Raw genomic sequence first — 17447 nt, 5'->3', positions numbered from 1 at the left:
CTTATTCCTTTAACACCTCACTCTCTTGGGTTTTCTTTTCTGAATGTACAATGTGTGGGGAAAAAACCTGAAACATCTCTTTAGATGGTTGCTGTATCTGTCAAGGAGGCTACGCTACAGTTCCAAATACAAAAACCACATTCCAAAACAGGAATATTCTCCAAACCCTTTACTTTCATGGTGTGCCTTCAAATTTTGTTGCTTTTTAAAAATTCTGACTGGAAGTACCAGCAAATCACAGCACCGCTTGCTTATTTACACAGAAGAATTCTCTGCAACTTGAGAAATCACAGCGGAAGGTACCAGCACGGATTGCTGCCAGTTACCTGGGCAGTTTCCTCCCACACACTGCTCCCTCCATGAGGGGCTGTGATGACAACCTGGGAAGTAGTCCTTCTGGGCTTTCCAGGAAGACTCTGACGGCAACCTAACCCACAAAACCTGAGGTTAGAGGGAAACCTCAATTCACCTCTGCCATTTTGGTATGAAGCTGAAATATGCAAGTCAAAGGAATGGATTTATATTTTAAAACAGATGAAAAGAAGATACGACACTTTCTTTCAACAAATGCTTAGTAGTCTTAACCAAGCTTTTTAAAGCTTTCTTTCAATCTGACTGAAATTCTTCAAACTTCACACCACAGCTTAATTTTTTTTCCCCTTTTCGGTACCCAGTTATGATGGAGAAGACCTGGTCACCATATTCTTTATAAGCATTGAAGCCAATTATTAATTAGGTCTAAATAAAAAATTCTCTCCCCTTGGGTTAACAATCTCTGGTATTATTTTTCCCATCTTTTACACTTTTTCACATAGCGTTTCTTTGAAAACTCTTTTCAGCGTCCTCTGACAACAATTACCTTGTTGTAATTTCTGACTGGCACATACTCAGTGTCTTTTTATATCTGTGTGGCTAGAATCTAGCGCACTGCCTGGCATTCAGCAGGCTCTGGATAAATATTCTCAAGAAACTGTGAAATCGTACATGAGCAGCATTCAGTAAATGGTTGAGCAGAATTTGTCTTCCTTGACTATACTTTGCTATTTGGTCACATTTTCCTATTATTCCTACCATGTGGAAATAATCATACTTCCATCATGAATTGTCCCTTTGACTCACAAGAAAATGCAATAAGCTCATTCTAAAAATTATCCTAAAATGTGAACCTAAGTATTGATTTTCTAGTAGATGCACAGTATCCATCAATGAAAAGCTTGGTATACCTTGGCAGAACTTCAAATCATACTAAATATGCCTAAAATTTCATCTTCTGTGTTTCCAAATCTCATGCACTGTAAGAACAAGAAGTTCTGTTGGTGTTGCCAAAAGGGCTTTATTTTAGTGGGGCCAATGAAATGTCTTACTGAGAATAGTTCAATACTTAGATTTAGGGATATTTTTAAACACACACAATTAGCTAGCAATTTATTTGATTAGATACTTTTTCTATTTTTTCTTAAAAGGTTGGTAATTTTTTTTTTTTTTTTTTTTTTTTTTTTTTTTTGCGGTACGCGGGCCTCTCACTGTTGTGGCCTCTCCCGTTATGGAGCACAGGCTCCAAACGCGCAGGCTCAGCGGCCATGGCTCACGGGCCCAGCCGCTCCGCCGCACGTGGGATCTTCCCGGACCAGGGAACGAACCCGCGTCCCCTGCATTGGCAGGCGGACTCTCAACCACTGTGCCACCAGGGAAGCCCCGATAATTATTTTATAACTGTTTATTAAATGTCTGTCTTTGCTTAGAACAGCTTATTACTATAAATAGAAAAGATATACATATCCTAATTTGCACATCTTCCAATTTCACAGACATTCTAAAATCATGTCTAAATGCCAAATAGAAAATGCAAGATATTTGGAACAAATGCCATGGCACATGTTAATGGAGAAACTAAAATCACCAGTCTTTTAGCTTTTGATCAGAGCTGAATAGGGTTATTAATGGATATTTTTCATTAGACCAATATTTTCCAGGTTGACATAAACACTTCTCTCTTTCTTCCTCTTGTTCACACACATACACACACACACACACACACACACACAGTTCAATACTGAGAAAAGTGAAAAGACAAGAAAGCGTGAAAGAAAAATGAGGGACTTCCTGGTGGTCCAGTGGTTAAGAATCCGCCTTCCAATGCAGGGGACGTGAGTTCAATCCCTGGTCAGGGAAGTAAGATCCCACATGCCGCGGGGCAACTAAACCCACGTGCCGCAACTACAGAGCCCTCGCACCACAACTAGAGAGAAGCCCTCGCACCACAGCGGAGGATCCTGCATGCCGCAGTGAAGATCCCATGTGCCGCAACTAAGACCTGACAGGGCCAAAATAAATAAATATTTTTTGAAAAGAAGAAAGAAAAATGAAATATGGCCAGTTTTGTTCTTCAACAGAAAACTCTGTCTTCCTAGAGCCTTGGCAAGGTCATAGACACCTTGGAATCACCATGACCACTGATGTGAACTGGCTGTCCTCAAAAGAATGCTTCTCACTTAGCAGATACATTAGAGAGATGGGGGAAAGGTGTAAAATAAAAGATTGGAAAGGGGCTTCAATTATTGTTGGAAGAACTCACAAAAGTGGGTTTCATTTTCTTTGACTCTTCGATAAATTAGTAAACTTGACTAACATAATCTGGAAATCTTTCCCCAAGTTAGAGAAACAAATATTTAGGAGTTTAACTATTTTGTAGTTCCCCCTTTGAACTCAGAATTCCCAGGCTAAAGATTAGTTAGTGAAACCACAGAGCCCCGTGCCTTCCTGCAGTAAGGTTAATAATTACACCCAATTTAATGTCTAGAAATCCATTCCCAACCCAAAGCCTTTAAGTAGCAAATCTCATAGTATGTTTCACTGGAGATGGTGCCTAATGATTAAACTGAAATGTGAAGTTTTGATAATGATATTCAAAATCTTAAAGACATTCACTGGGTGACTGACCAGAAGTACAACCCATGTTCCCACAAACTTTTCAGACCAGGCCAAGTTCTGAGGTTTCAAAAACTCACTTCCTTTCTTTCCTCCCCTCCAAGGTACTCCTACAATACTCTACCCCATTAAGAAGAAACAACGGTTATCCAAATTCTCCATAAATGAACATCTAAACTGAGAGAGGTGTATTCAAGAGGATCCAATATGATGTTTATCCAACGAGGAAGCTTCCACGCCTTGGGAAGACATTCATTAGTGTCTTTGGATTTTAATTTGAAGATTTATTTTTAAGACAGCAGCCCGGGACTTCCTTGGTGGCGCAGTGGTTAAGAATCCGCCTGCCAATGCAGGGGACATGGGTTCAATCCCTGGTCCGGGAAGATCCCATATGCCGCAGAGCAACTAAGCCCGTGCACCACAACTACTGAGCCTGAGCTCTAGAGTCCACGAGCCACAACTACTGAGCCTGCGTGCCACAACTACTGAAGCCCGTGTGCCCACAGCCTGTGCTCCACAACAAGAGAAGCCACTGCAAAGAGAAGCCCGCGCACCATAACGAAGAGTAGCCCCCGCTCACCACAACTAGAGAAAGCCTGCGCGCAGCAGTGAAGACCCAATGCAGCCATAAATAAATAAATAAATAAATTTATGAAAAAGAAAAGAAAAAGAAAGAAAAGAAACTGGAGTGGGAGTAGAACAGAGGAGAGAATGGCAGAGGGGAAAAAAAAGAAAGAGGAGGTCAAGAAGCAAGGTCAAAGACTAGAACCTGAACTGGCATATAAGACCAAGCTATTTTTAAGAATGAGGAAGTCTGATATTAAGTTCTGAGTTGTTGGCACTTCTAGATTACCTATAAAACCCACTTCATTTCTACAAACCGTTGGTAAATTTCACCACACACAAACTTGTGGGAACGGGGTATCTGTGTGTACATCAGTGAGAGGATTTCACCTCTGAGTTGGTGGGGCCTTAACCAAATACAACCCGTAGAGGAACAAGACAGTCCATGAACTCAGCTCATACTTTGGAAGCAGAAGCTCAGGCAAAGAGGGGAGCAAGAGGCAATAATCCCCGCAGGAAGTCACAGAAGTCTTGGGAAGAATGTAGGACATTCCAAAGGCTAAGTAATGGAGGTTCAAGCCAATTTTATCTCGACCATAGGAGATGGACACCTCCAGCCATTATTCAGGTTACAACTAGCAGCTTAGGTGTTTATAACTCCAGGAAAATGGAACAAATTTTCCAGAAATTAGGAGTTTATTGCTCCTCAAAAATTAGCCCCATTATTTCCTGACCCATTATTGAGAAAGTTCAAAAACTGTTTAGCCCTTAAAATGTGGGCTTTTGAGCCAAAGAAACCTACAAGTTCTACAACAAAGATCAATGTTGGTAGAGTTAGGAGTAAGGTATGGCAGGCAAGGAAGGCTAAAGAGTAGTCAACTCCAAGAGGACAGGGGCCACGTTATTTGGTTCTCAGGTGACAAGCACAATGGCTGGCACATAGCAGTCACACAATAAATCCATGTTAAATGAATAACATTCATTTAATATAGCTCCAAATTCTAGTAGAGACAATAAATGAATCACACAAAGGTTTAACTCAACTAATTTTATCCCTGAAACAAAAGCTAGATAGATAGTGGCCACGAAGACTTTTAAATTATTTGAGACATCCCACCCATATGTGAAATGCAGAATCACCAGGCACGCTTGAGGCAAACAGATGTCTCCCTCAACCGTGATAAGGAACGTTCAACACCATAGAGAATTAAAACGACTACCAGCCTATTAATGCTAGGTACTCTACAGAATTAGCGGACCTCCGAGGGACGTACAGTCTAACAGGCAGCTCTGACACATGTGTTAAAGCCTAATCAGTTGATGGCTACCAGCAACAGGAACAAGTTTGTAGTCAGACAAAATCAGATTTATTGATTTGGTGCAGCGAGGGATGGCACTCAGAGAAAGCACAAAATGACGCTGAGAAAGATGGAGAAGGGAATCATCTTTTGTAAGGTTTGGGCTCTCGTTGAAGGATTCCAAGGAGGGTCTAAGGGAAGCCGATTCAGTTCTGGAGTGACTGCAGTTTTGAGGTGAAATTAGATGTGGGGGTTAACTAGGGGTTGTTCTGAGGTGAGGGTGATTTAGCAACTAAAGATGTCCAGTAGGGAATTCCCTGGTGGTCCAGTGGTTAGGATTCCACGCTTTCACTGCTGTGGCCCAGGTTCAATCCCTGGTCGGGGAACTAAGATCCCACAAGCTGCGTGGCGTGGCCAAAAAATAAAAATAAAAAATAAAGATGACCAATAAAATATGAGAACAGCAAAGCAGGTCTGGAGTGTCAGCCGCAAGTAAGCATTAATCACTGAAAGGGAGGCCCTTATGGCATCTTACAGCTGCTGCATAACTGGGAGAAGCAGTGTTCTATGATAACTTTGCAGCTGGCCTGCTATGTGTCTGTCCTCCGAGCCTGACTAGTGGCAAGGCTGCCTTTGTTGCTTCTCCATCCAGCTGATTTTCACTCTGTCAGAGACAGGCTTTGATCTTCACACAGATACAAGTATTAAATAATCTTCCTTAATCAAGGAGTAGAAAGGGACATTCTCAAAACCTTAATCTAAGAGAAATGGGCCAAAAATAAAAGATTCTGTTATATTTAAAATCTTTTCAAAACTGACTGACCCATAAACCTAATCCCATCTCCCTTCTTCAGTCCTCCAAGCATCCCTCTAGCCCAGCACATGTGCCCTGGATAATAATAGTTGGTTTACTTCCCTGTCTTCTCCCCTGGACTCCAAACTCCAAAAAGAGAGGGGAAGTACTCATTTTATACCTGGTGACTCACAGCTCCCAGCACATTCTAAGTGCTATGTAGCCAAGCTGACTGCTTGTCTCCTCTGTCTAGAATGGCCCTATCCAAGGCCTCTTACACAGTGAAACAGATTTTGCTCTCTAAATAAGTGTTAAAGAATGTCATAATCTAAAGGATTCACTCCATGGATGAGACAGGGAAGAGCCGATCAGCAACATCTACAACTCTAGGTCAAAGAAGAAGGAAGCTTCCCTTTGAAGAGCTCACCGATGGCTTTGTTGCCACCTGATAAAGTCAAAAGCACTTGAAATAAACAACTCAACACAAATGGAGTTGAACCCCTACCAAACTGAATCGCTTATTATGCAGTACTGGAGATTTTTGTATATCTGTCTTTTCAGCAAGACTGTAAATTCCTGGAGGTGAGGGGTTATACATGTCTTGTTCATTTTGCTCCCCTGCTCTCTGCCTACCATACTGCACAGGACGGGTGTTCAATCATGTGAAAGCAAAGTGGATAAAGCAGAAACATAAGAAGACCCTCCTTCAGTTAAAGGGAAAGCGTAAAAACACAATGCAGGCTGGTAAGCAAGAGGAAAGGTATCCCACATGCGGATCAGAGGCCCCCAGTGCATGAGGACAGAGGGCTCCATAGACGGCTTCCCTGAAGAGGAAAGGAAGAAGCTGGTGAGTGGACTTGGAACATGGAAACATAGCACGAGATCTGAAACTGGGCAGAGAGGAGCGGGGAAAGGAAGCAGAGAGAGGACTGGGAAGACAAAAATAAGGAGATGAACTACCAAGGTCAGAAGATGAGAACACTGTCTTTGTTAAAACCACCACCAGGGGCTTCCCTGGTGGTGCAGTGGTTGAGAGTCCGCCTGCCAATGCAGGGGGCGTGGGTTCGTGCCCCGGTCCGGGAGGATCCCACATGCCGCGGAGCGGCTGGGCCCGTGAGCCATGGCCGCTAAGCCTGCGCTTCCGGAGCCTGTGCTCTGCAACGGGAGAGGCCACAGCAGTGAGAGGCCCACGTACCACAAAAAAAACAAAAAAAAACACCACCAATGCAGGGAAAGCGGGAAGATGAAAATATAGCTCAACACAATGACTGGGGAATAGGGGTAGGAGTCCAAGGGGGGGGCCTAGAAGGTCTCTTTATCTGGATGTTATTAAAAGCAAGACCTGGTGTCGAGAGGGAAGGAAGGGCTCAGAGCCCACAGCGCAGCCCAACTTTGGGGCAGGTGCAAACCACAGTCACCATTTTGGTTTTCTTTCTCCCATCTCCTTTTTCTTCTCTGTCTTTCCTCCACTTCCCCTCCCCCTTCCTCCTGCTGCAAAAAGTGTTGGCCACATAAGACCACGTACTTCTTTCAGGTTAGTGGAACAGATGCATTAGAGTTCTACCTTTGTCTGTCCTGCTGACATGGCTACAAAGAAGAAGAGGAATAGGACTAGCTGTCCTTTCAGTGTCTCTTCAAATGTGAGTTTCATGGCACAGAAGGGCAATGACAGAAACCACAGCAGAACCTGGAACGTCAAGATGACATGCCCATTCTCGTTACGTGACCTGCAGTCAGCAAGTGGATACCACTGCGTCTAAACTATTAACTGTCTAAAGAACAAGCAAACTGTATTATGGACTTGGGCGGGGGGTGCTCCGGGAGGACGAAAGGAATGCTGCTGACCCCCAGCACCCACTGGCTGGGTTTCCTACCACATGCGAAAACCTAGCCACAGCTGTGGGACCCAACCCCACACGTCCTACAAAACCCCAACAAACGGCAAAAGTCCTTCTGTTATAATGTGTACTGTGAATAATCAGAATTAATACGCTTCAAGCAATTAGAAAAATTGAATCATATACCTCCATGTGGTGGCTTTCATTAGGTAACCCCAACACTGAAAACTTAAACAATATGAAATACGTCAGATTTGAGGGAAATGTCCCCAGTTTTGATGAATAGGTAATTTTACTAACTCCTCATACTGAAACATCTTTGAATAGACATTGTTTGTGCTACTACTGCATTGAAACTTCTTCTCTGAAACAACTCTAAACTCTCCAATTCTATGTATTCATGTTCCCACTTCAAAATTATTTCTGTGAATCCCTCCCTGTGATTGGGAGAAAGATGTGTTATCTTCCTCCAAAGAATAGCAGTCATCAACAGTATTTTACCAGGTGTGCACTCTTTTCTCAGTAGACACAAATGTTGAAAGGAAATCACCACCTTAGATCAAGAAAATAGAATCCGGGGCTTCCCTGGTGGTGCAGTGGTTGAGAGTCCGCCTGCCGATGCAGGGGACATGGGTTTGTGCCCCGGTCCGGGAGGATCCCACATGCCGCGGAGCGGCTGGGCCCGTAAGCCATGGCCGCTGAGCCTGTGCATCCGGAGCCTGTGCTCCGCAATGGGAGAGGCCACGACAATGAGAGGCCCGTGTACCGCAAAAAAAAAAAAAAGAAACAAAATAGAATCTGTAATATTGTGAAAGGCCAGTGTCTGTCAAGTTTGTTCTCAAATTTTGAACATAGATTGTCCTCTAACTTATAAACTTGTGGAATTCTAAAAGTCTGATGGTTAATCACTTGTGAAAAAGAGAGAGGTATTTCTGCCCAGTAAGAACTACACACACAAAAGTGAGGTTCTCAGCTCAGCCTACAAAAGCCTTTCTGACTTGTGCTCCACCTAAAACAGCATCAATAAGACTGCAGAACCAACAGAGAAAGTGATATCTCTATGGGAAAATGCATTCAGAGTTCCTATTTGGGATGCCCGGAACCCAAAACTCTCCCTTGCTGGCAATGAAAACAGAGGTCCCCTTGCTCAAAGCAGGCTTTGCGTGTGGTCATGGTGTGGACTTTGGGGAGGAGGGTGTCTGTGTTGAAGATCAAGACTGGAAATGCAAGGGACTTCCCTGGTCCAGTGGTTAGGACTCCTCACTTCCACTGCAAGGGGCACAGGTTTGATGCCTGGTTGGGGAGCTAAGATTCTGCATGCCACGCCGCGCGGCCGAAAAGGAAAAGACTGGAAATGCAAAGTGAGGGAAGTAAATACACTGCTGTCTAGACTGGGAGGGAAGGTTGAGGGAGACAAAAGTGGGAGAGTGGGGCTTGGGTGGGTGAGGGAAAGTGCTGAAGGTCACGGACAAACAGAACAGTTTCTCACCACCTCCTCCCACCTGCTCTGCATCCCCAAAATGACCCCCTTTGGAAGACTGCGAGGGGAAGGACTGAGAAGAAATGAAAGGCTACAGCAGGATCCATGCAGTTAGAGCAAATGAGAAGGTGCAGGAATCACCAGTAAGAAGCAAAGTGCGAGAGATAGTGCTCTAGAAGAGGGAGAGATGCCGTCTTCTAGTTGGAGATAAGGGGTGGATGTGTCACATGTAAGACGTGCATTCATAAATCAGAACCTTGTCTGTGTGGCCCGTGCACAGGCCCCAAGTAAAGAGAAATCAATAGTTACTGCTCCAAAGCGGAAGAACAATTAGCAAATTAAATTCACTAGAGTCCTTGTGAATGCTTCTTTCGTTAAGGATAATCTTTTTTTTTTTTTTTTGCAGTACGCGGGCCTCTCACTGTTGTGGCCTCTCCCGTTGCAGAGCACAGGCTCCGGATGCGCAGGCTCAGCGGCCATGGCTCACGGGCCCAGCCGCTCTGCGGCATGTGGGATCCTCCCAGACCGGGGCACGAACCCGTGTCCCCTGCATCGGCAGGTGGACTCTCAACCACTGCGCCACCAGGGAAGCCCAATCTTTTTTTTTTAAGTATATTCCAAAAATTTTTTGCACACCTCTTGCAATTTGCCAGACCCAATGTCTTCATCAAAGACACTGGAATCCAGAGTAAATATACACTCATAATTTTTTTGGAATTCACACATTTCAAATCCTACTGCAGAAATTTGGCTTCAGTCACTAACTTCAAGAAAGGTATTGATAGCTTACTTCAAGCGATTGTGTGTCCTTCAAACAATATTATATCCAGAACTAATACACTAATGTCTTTTCTTACTACTTGTTACAGATACTAACTAGCAGTCATTCTTTACCTGTAACATAAGCACCACCTGAAAAATTTATATTTTTGTCTACGTTAAGCTATAAATCTTATCACTTTCATAAATTATCAACTTTTCATACACTGAAAATCAAAAATACAAACAATAATATTTTAAATAATGTCTGGGATTACCACGTTTTCCCACAAATTATTTGAATGATGAATTTAACGTCACATTATTAAAAATACTGCACAATTAAAATTTTTTCTTACGTAGTTTTATTTTTTTTTCCTAGAGAGACCCATTTGTTCCTGTTGGGCATAAACCCAGCATAGGAGGAAATGGCCAGAGTTGAGGGGTCTCCCTGGGGCTTTGCACTACAAATGAGGAAAAACTCCTTTCCTGTTGGTCATTTCTTCACTGGCAGGACACACCCACTGGGAGCACTTGACTCTGTGGGGTCCAAATGGGAGGAGGGCAAGTCTGGCTGGTGAACAGAATCCCAATCTGGGTTTAACTATCATTTTCCCTGTCTCACTGGGATGTTTAAGGCTGTTGCCTTAATTTTGTTTTTAATCTATTTTTTCATCCATAAACTAAGGAATACATCCTATAGAATACCCACTAGAGATGATTCCACTAGGGATCCAGACGCTATGTGGAACACAGTGGAATGAATATCTATGTCACAAGACTCATTGCCAGTCTTCATGCAAGCTTCTGGTGACCACGCTCAAGTGAACTTTAATGCAAGTTAATATGGAGGCGTTTTCCTGATATCACAGGAAGTCTTAACAGGCTCCTTTGAAAGCCTCAGGGCCAGTCAGAGTGATCCCGGCCATTTCAGACATTGGACTGTCAGAAGCAAGTCAGGACAGGGGATGTAGTTTTGGCAAAGGTTGGTATCACGGTGCTCAGAATCTCTTCTCACTTGACAGGGAAAATCCCTATGGGTTTCAACCAGAGAACACGCAGCTAGAAAATGGGAGAATAAGAGCATGTTGTATCTAGTCCTACACATCTGAGGACACCTACTCGGTCTGTTTCTGATAATGATCCACAGAAAGGGTTATCTTTGCCTTAAAACATCTAATGTCCTGTTTATATACATTAGACAATTTATCTCGATTAGAATGTCTTCCAAATCTCTAAGACATAACATAAGAAACACAAAGCAGCACTGTTACTATTATTTGCATTACCTCTGTATTCACAACTTCCATCGGTCTTTTCTTGATTTCTCCTATGTCCAAGTAACTGGGGGAAAAAAAAAAACCATAAGGGCTTCTTTTATTACTTTTGAATCAGCTATGTAAATTGCCTTTTTAAAAATTATTAAAATGTAAAGCTAGCCATAGGAAATACTTAAGCCTAAAGCAAAAATCAATAGCTACTAATTAAAAGCCATTATAATAACAGGAACTGCTTTCAGGGCTGACACATGTCCATGCTAAACTTCAATAAAATTGAAGTCTTAGAAATACATACTTCCGTTGGGGAACATTTTTCCCCACAATGGTCAGCTACTTACTATATATATGGTATTTCTTATTTTTATAGCAATTTTGATATAAAGAGTGGTTTGTGTATAAAGCTGCTTAACAGTTAGTTCTATTAATCACAGACTTTAGGCCAAAGAAAGTAGTACTGATCCCATGCATTAGAGTAACAACTGTGAAAAGCTGGGAAATCTTTTTTCCTGGGAGAGCACTTTAATGATCCAGAATGCTCAGCCATGTGGGATGGATGGTTTAGGCACTGCTTCGGCTAAAATACAGATGGGTAAACTAGTTAACCTCTGGAGACCCCTATTATTCCATTACTATTTGCTACATATGTTAACTAGTGATCATTCTTTAGCTATAGCATAAGCACAACCTAAAAACTTTATACCTTTGTCCACTTCAAGCTATCTGTCCATCACTGTGATCTCGTTCCACTGTGCTTCATACATAGAAGGTGCTAAATAAATGTTTTAATATTAAATATAAATCTAGGATTTAATTTATAACCATAGAAAGATAGATACATTCTCTACCTCAACTACCATAATTGTTGAGTTGCCAAAAAAGTTCATATTAGAATTAATTTTGGCTATGTTTTATTTTGTTGTTTTTTGGATAGAACGCTTTACTTAATCCATACCTCTGCAAATTATCATGTATTTCTCTTACATAAACAGTATTATACAAGACAGTGAAAATTCTCCCTCCGCTTAACAATAAAATGGGTCTTTCGGAAACCTTCAGGGACTGATTTCTGACATAACAATAAAACATTCTAACTGTCATGTGCAGGAAAGTGATTTCAGGTCCACATGTAGTAGAGTCAATGTCCCAAAATGCATAAGGAAAACTCTGGGGAAAATAACAATCTCTAGAATTCTCTGCTATAAAATAAAGGTTTAATAGCTACCTGAAGTTTAATCACCGTTTCAAAAATATTAGAAGAAACATGAGTAAAAGATACGCAAGAACAAAGTTGATCATTTTCATTTGAAAAATATTTTTCCACCATTGTTATCTTCCCCAACATCAATTAGGGTCTACATGGCATGAATTACCCTTAATATCTTTTGGGCTTTCTTTTGTTCTGCCAGTTTCTTCATTTGTTATGTAAACTTAAAACTGCAAAGCTTCAAATATATTCAGCATTTAAATCTTCTTGGCTTCTATCATTATAACCATAGATACTACCATTTTAACACAAATAAATATTCATCTGTCAGCATGGAAAATTAACCATGGACACTGTTATAACAAACTCAGGGTTTTTGTGTGTGAGTTAAAAGCAGAAATAACCATGCAAATCTCTTATATATAAAGAGTGATTTGAAGTGCACTTTCTATTTGGTTTGGAACTGTACCTGCTTTTATTTTTTGAGTTGGTAGCACTAAATAAACAAACGAGAATATGAATTATTAAAGTGAGTCTGGAATTGCAGATTTACATTCTCATGAAATTGCTTCATATGAAAACTATTTAACTTAAAAAATTAACGAAGTATATAATGAAAGGAACTGGACACAGAGATGCTTTGCATTTATAACACTTCGTTGTTTACAAAACACATTCACATCCATCCCGTTTACTTTCTACAACAAGACTGTGAGGTAGGAATGGTTATGTTCCTTTTCTGCGTTAGGAAACTGACTAGCTGTGTCAAGTGAATTGCACAAGGATGCAGAGCTAATAAACAGCTCAAACACAAGTCTCCTGACTCTCAGCTTTAAGTTCTAAGTTATTTTGAAGTACAGTTTCATTTGGCTCTTTTCTAAGGAAGTTAGACAAAGCATACTAAAGGAGGTTTCAGGGAAGGGAAACTAAATCCAAATGTATCCCTCACCTCCCATAAAAAGAACATCTGGCATAACAAAAAAGCAGAACTCCTAGAACTCAATTTAAACAAACTTACACAAGCTAGGATGATATTAGATAACTTTAGTGATACTTGGGAAAATAGTTTTACACGATCAGAAGTCACAAGCATAGATTTTATGGTAAAGGCTTTTTTTCCCATCCTGAGGCCCAAGCTGAATTTTAATTAAAATATTATATTAAAAACTACGGGGGGAAAATACCTATGGAATATAGACTTACCATACAATCCAGCAATTCCACTCCTAGGTATATACCCAAAGAGAAATGAAAACTTATACATACCCAAATAATGAAAACTTGTACATACCCAAAGAGAAATGAAAATGTTCATAGCAGCATTATTCATATTAGCCAAAAGTGAAGCAATCCAAATATCTATCAACTGATTAACAGATAAACACAATGTGGTATAGCCATATCATGGAATATTATTCAACAATAAAAAGAATGAAGTACTGATATATACTATAACATGATAAGCCTTGAAAACATTATGCTAAGTGAAAGAAGACAGAAACACAATAGGTCATATATTGTATGGTTCCTTTTACAGGCATACCTCATTTTATTGCACTTAACAGATATTGCATTTTTTTACAAATTGAATCAGGTTTGTGGCCACCCTGCATGGAGCAAATCTATCAGCGCCATTTTTTCCAACAGCATTTGCTCACTTCATGTCTCTGTGTCACATTTTGGTAATTCTTGCAATATTTCACACTTGTTCATTATATTATATTTGTTATGGTAATCTGTGATCAGTGATCTTTGATGTTACTACTATGACTTGCTAAGGGCTCAAATGATGATTAGCATTTTTTAGCAATAAAGTATTTTTAAAATAAGGCATGTACTTTTTTTTAGACATAATGTTATTATTGCACACATAATAGACTACAGCATAGTGTAAACATAACTTTCATATACACTGGGAAACCAAAAAACTCCTGTGACTTGCTTTATTGCAATATTCACTTTATTGGAGTGGTCTGGATCAGAACTTGCAGTATCTCCGAGGTCTGCCTGTATATAAAATGTCCAGAATAGACAAATCCATAGAGACAGAGAAACTAACCACTACTTATTAGTGGTTACTAGAGCTTGGGGAGAAGGGGAAACTGGGAAGGGACAGGGTTTCTTTTTGGAGTGATGGAAATGTTCTAATATTAGTTTGTGGTGATGGTGGCAAAATTCTAGGAATATACTAAAAACCACTGTGGTTTATGTTACGTGAAATATATCTCAGTAAAGCTATAAAAAAAAACCCTATGGAATATTAAATTCTACCTGTCCTACAGTACCCACCCCCACAAGGAATAATTTCTCTCAACTCCCATATAACTGTAACTATCTTTCTAATTGCACTCATTCTTTTGTACTTTGCATTAAAATTACTGGTGTGCATGTAGTCTGTCTCCTGTTAGATTGTGAACTCCAAAAGACAAGGAGTCCTGTCTTATCTTTGTTCCCTTCAGAGACCTAAGCACAGTTTGCTGATTCACTGAACGCCCACAATAAGTGAGCCCCCTGCCAGGAACTGGGGATAAGCACCACTAACGACCTCTGTCCTTGAAGGTTTAACCATCAAGTACCTGGTGACTGACATGTAGACAAATACAGCAAGCCAGTAAACTTTTCCAAGCATTAAGGAAATAACATAAACGTGCAGGAGGTGGGAGGAGGGTCACAAAGTGGGGTGTGGTCAGTTCTACTTGGAATTGAAAGGTTGAAAGCACTTTTCTTCATGGATGACAATACTTCCAAGTGATTTTTAAGAAGTCTTCATTTAAACTCAAATGATAGGTTCCAACATTGTAAATCAACTATACGGCAACAAAAATTAAAATGAAATAAAATGATAGGTTCCAAGCAAAAGTGGAAAGAGAAAAAGCAGAACAGAAAATGCCAAATATCTAACATGACATTTGTGTTACTCTTTCCAAATAGCTAGTCACGGAATACTTTTTTTTTTTTTGATTCCCACTCCTTATACACACATTTAAAGTCTGTTCCTACTGCTCCGTACGTGAACTTTCTTTTCCAATCACACTTTCAACCTCTGACCCCAGCCGCAGCGGGAGCCTTGAGTGGCATCAACCCGCACAGTCACAGCCCCTGAGCGCACCGAGGTGTGGGGTGAGGCGGGGGTTATTCCATTCCACCTTAGAACCCTCTGAAATGACGGGCGGTGGGGATAGAAGGACTCACTTGAGTTTCTTGAAGGCTTCCTGGCCCCCAGCCACGTAGTTGCCCCCGGTCTGGATCTGGTCTAGCTTCCGGATGCGGTGCCCGGTCCGCGGGGTGTAGATGTTCCTGACGGCCCCAAAGGGCGCCTGAACGCCGCCCGTCACCTCCCTGAGGAAGGCGTCGAAGCTGGACACCTTCTTCTCGTGGAAGACGAAACGGCGCCCCGCGAAGAAGGGGTCCCCGTTGCGGTACACCAGCACGCTCTTCACGACCGGCTGAGACAAGTGGCTGGACCTGGCGCTGCTGCCGTTCATCTTCCCCACTGGACGCCGCTCCAGCTCGCTTCTCAGCGGGGAGGCACCTCCGCTGCCCCAGCGGCCTCACGGCACACGCGGCGCGGGGTCGCGTCCTGAAACGAACGGGCAACAAACAAGCTCACGGGTAAAGGCGAAGCAAGTGCGTATGCCGGGCTTTCACCCCGCGAAGACCCTGCCGCTGCAGGACACGTTCAAGTATTTCACCAGAGTCTGCACAGCCAATCAGCAATCGCGGTGCGCGCACGACACCTGTTTCACTCGCTACCGGCAGAATCGGGGTGTAACCACCTCTGCACAGGAGCCGCGCGGGGGGCTTGAAACAGGCAAACTTCGTGCGCCCGGGAGGGAGGTGGGAAAACACACACACACACACACACACACACACACACACACACACACGAATTATAGAATTATAAATGTGGTGAAACTTCTTTCCTCGCCTGGCTCTCTCCCCTCTCAATCTTCTGTTTGTTCCCAAAGTAATTAGGGTTCCGGCTGGAATTGCCCAGATTTTTCTTTGCGGAGAAATAAATGCCTAAAGTGCATTGAGAGAGTTTCCCAGACCCCTCCCCCCTCCCCAGATGACCTGCACCGCCCCGCGGCGAAGCTCCCACGGGCATCTTTTGAACACATAGGGCAGAGGCAGGCAATCAAGCCCCAAGGCGGGGGGTAGTGGGTGGGATCCCGGGAGGCGCCCGCGGCCGGAGTACCTACCGACACCCGAGGCCCAGTTGGGGGAGGGGCGGCTCGGGCCGGGCCGGGCCGGGCCGGGCGGGGCGGGGGTGGGGCAGAGGCGCCGCGGTGAACTCGGCTGCGGCCGCGCGTCGCTCCCGCTGTTCCTCCAGCTGCCGTTGCCTCTGCGGGCCTCCGTCACCCGGGGCGCGCGGGAGGAACGGAGTTGTTATTTCTCGCCGTTTCCATAGCAACTGCAGCCACGCGCAGGGAGCGGAATCAGTGCACTAGGCCTGGCGCGCTCCTGGATCCCTCCGGCTTTGCCCGCAGCCTCCGGCAGAGACTCGATAAGTGAGTGTTTTGGGAGGAAGGAGGGGAAGCCTGGGAGTCATTATCATGCAGTCACTCTATAAATGGACGCCTACTGGGTGCCAGGCGCTGTGTTGGAAGTTGGGGGATACAGCGGCATAGAAAAAAATCTAATATTTTGAAGTGCCTACCATATGCGTAGCTTTACGCCGAGAAAACCTTGCCTCAAGAAGTCTAAGTGGCTCTCGGTGCCCAAGAGCCCACATCCATGCTGTTTGTATAGATTGGATCGATGTATGGTAAGATGGGGGAGAGGAGCTTTGAGACCTTCAGTGAAGAGGTGCTTTGTCCAAGCTACTGTGGGACACATATTATGGAAGGAAAATTCTCTTTAAAAAGTTGAAATCTTCCAGCTCATCTCTCCCTGTGTTCCCTTTGTTCCTCCTAAGACGTCCCTACTATGTGTCATGTGCAAATTTCATTACTGGCTGTTCCTAATTCTTCATCTATGAATAAAAATAGTGTTAATAAAAACTACCATTATGGTAGTTAATAACTACCATTAATTGAACACTTACCATGTGCATTGTGTTAAGCACTTTAGGTTATCTAATTTAATTAATTATCTAATTTAATGTTCACAGCCTTCAGAGGTAAATACTCTTTCCTCAGATGAGGAAACTGAGGCGTAGAGAAACAGAAGAAATTCACCTCAGGTCGTGTGGGAAAATTCAAACCCAGTTTTCTGTGATTCCAGGACCACCTTAACCACCATGTCATACCAATCTGAGAGACGAATGTATGGGATATTGCAATCTGGGGCAGAAATGTTAT

At 42.7% G+C, this 17447-nt stretch overlaps 1 protein-coding gene across 1 annotated transcript in view; it reads right to left on the bottom strand.

The window, feature by feature from the left end:
- DCDC2 (doublecortin domain containing 2) overlaps window positions 1-16380 on the bottom strand; it is a 156310-nt gene extending 139930 nt beyond the window's left edge. The window contains exons 1-3 of the mRNA XM_082848486.1: window positions 16347-16380; window positions 15337-15724; window positions 10950-11004 (exon numbers count right to left, since the gene is read on the bottom strand). Coding sequence (XP_082704612.1) covers window positions 10950-11004; window positions 15337-15629 — 348 coding nt within the window. The 5' untranslated portion in view covers window positions 15630-15724; window positions 16347-16380. The remainder of the gene's footprint in view (window positions 1-10949; window positions 11005-15336; window positions 15725-16346) is intronic.
- Between the last annotated feature and the right edge of the window lie 1067 nt (window positions 16381-17447).

The sequence above is a fragment of the Leucopleurus acutus genome (genome assembly GCF_964270905.1).
Source record: "Leucopleurus acutus genome assembly, chromosome: 10".
Classification (NCBI taxonomy): Eukaryota; Metazoa; Chordata; class Mammalia; order Artiodactyla; family Delphinidae; genus Leucopleurus; species Leucopleurus acutus.
This window is presented reverse-complemented; position numbering and strand designations above follow the sequence as displayed.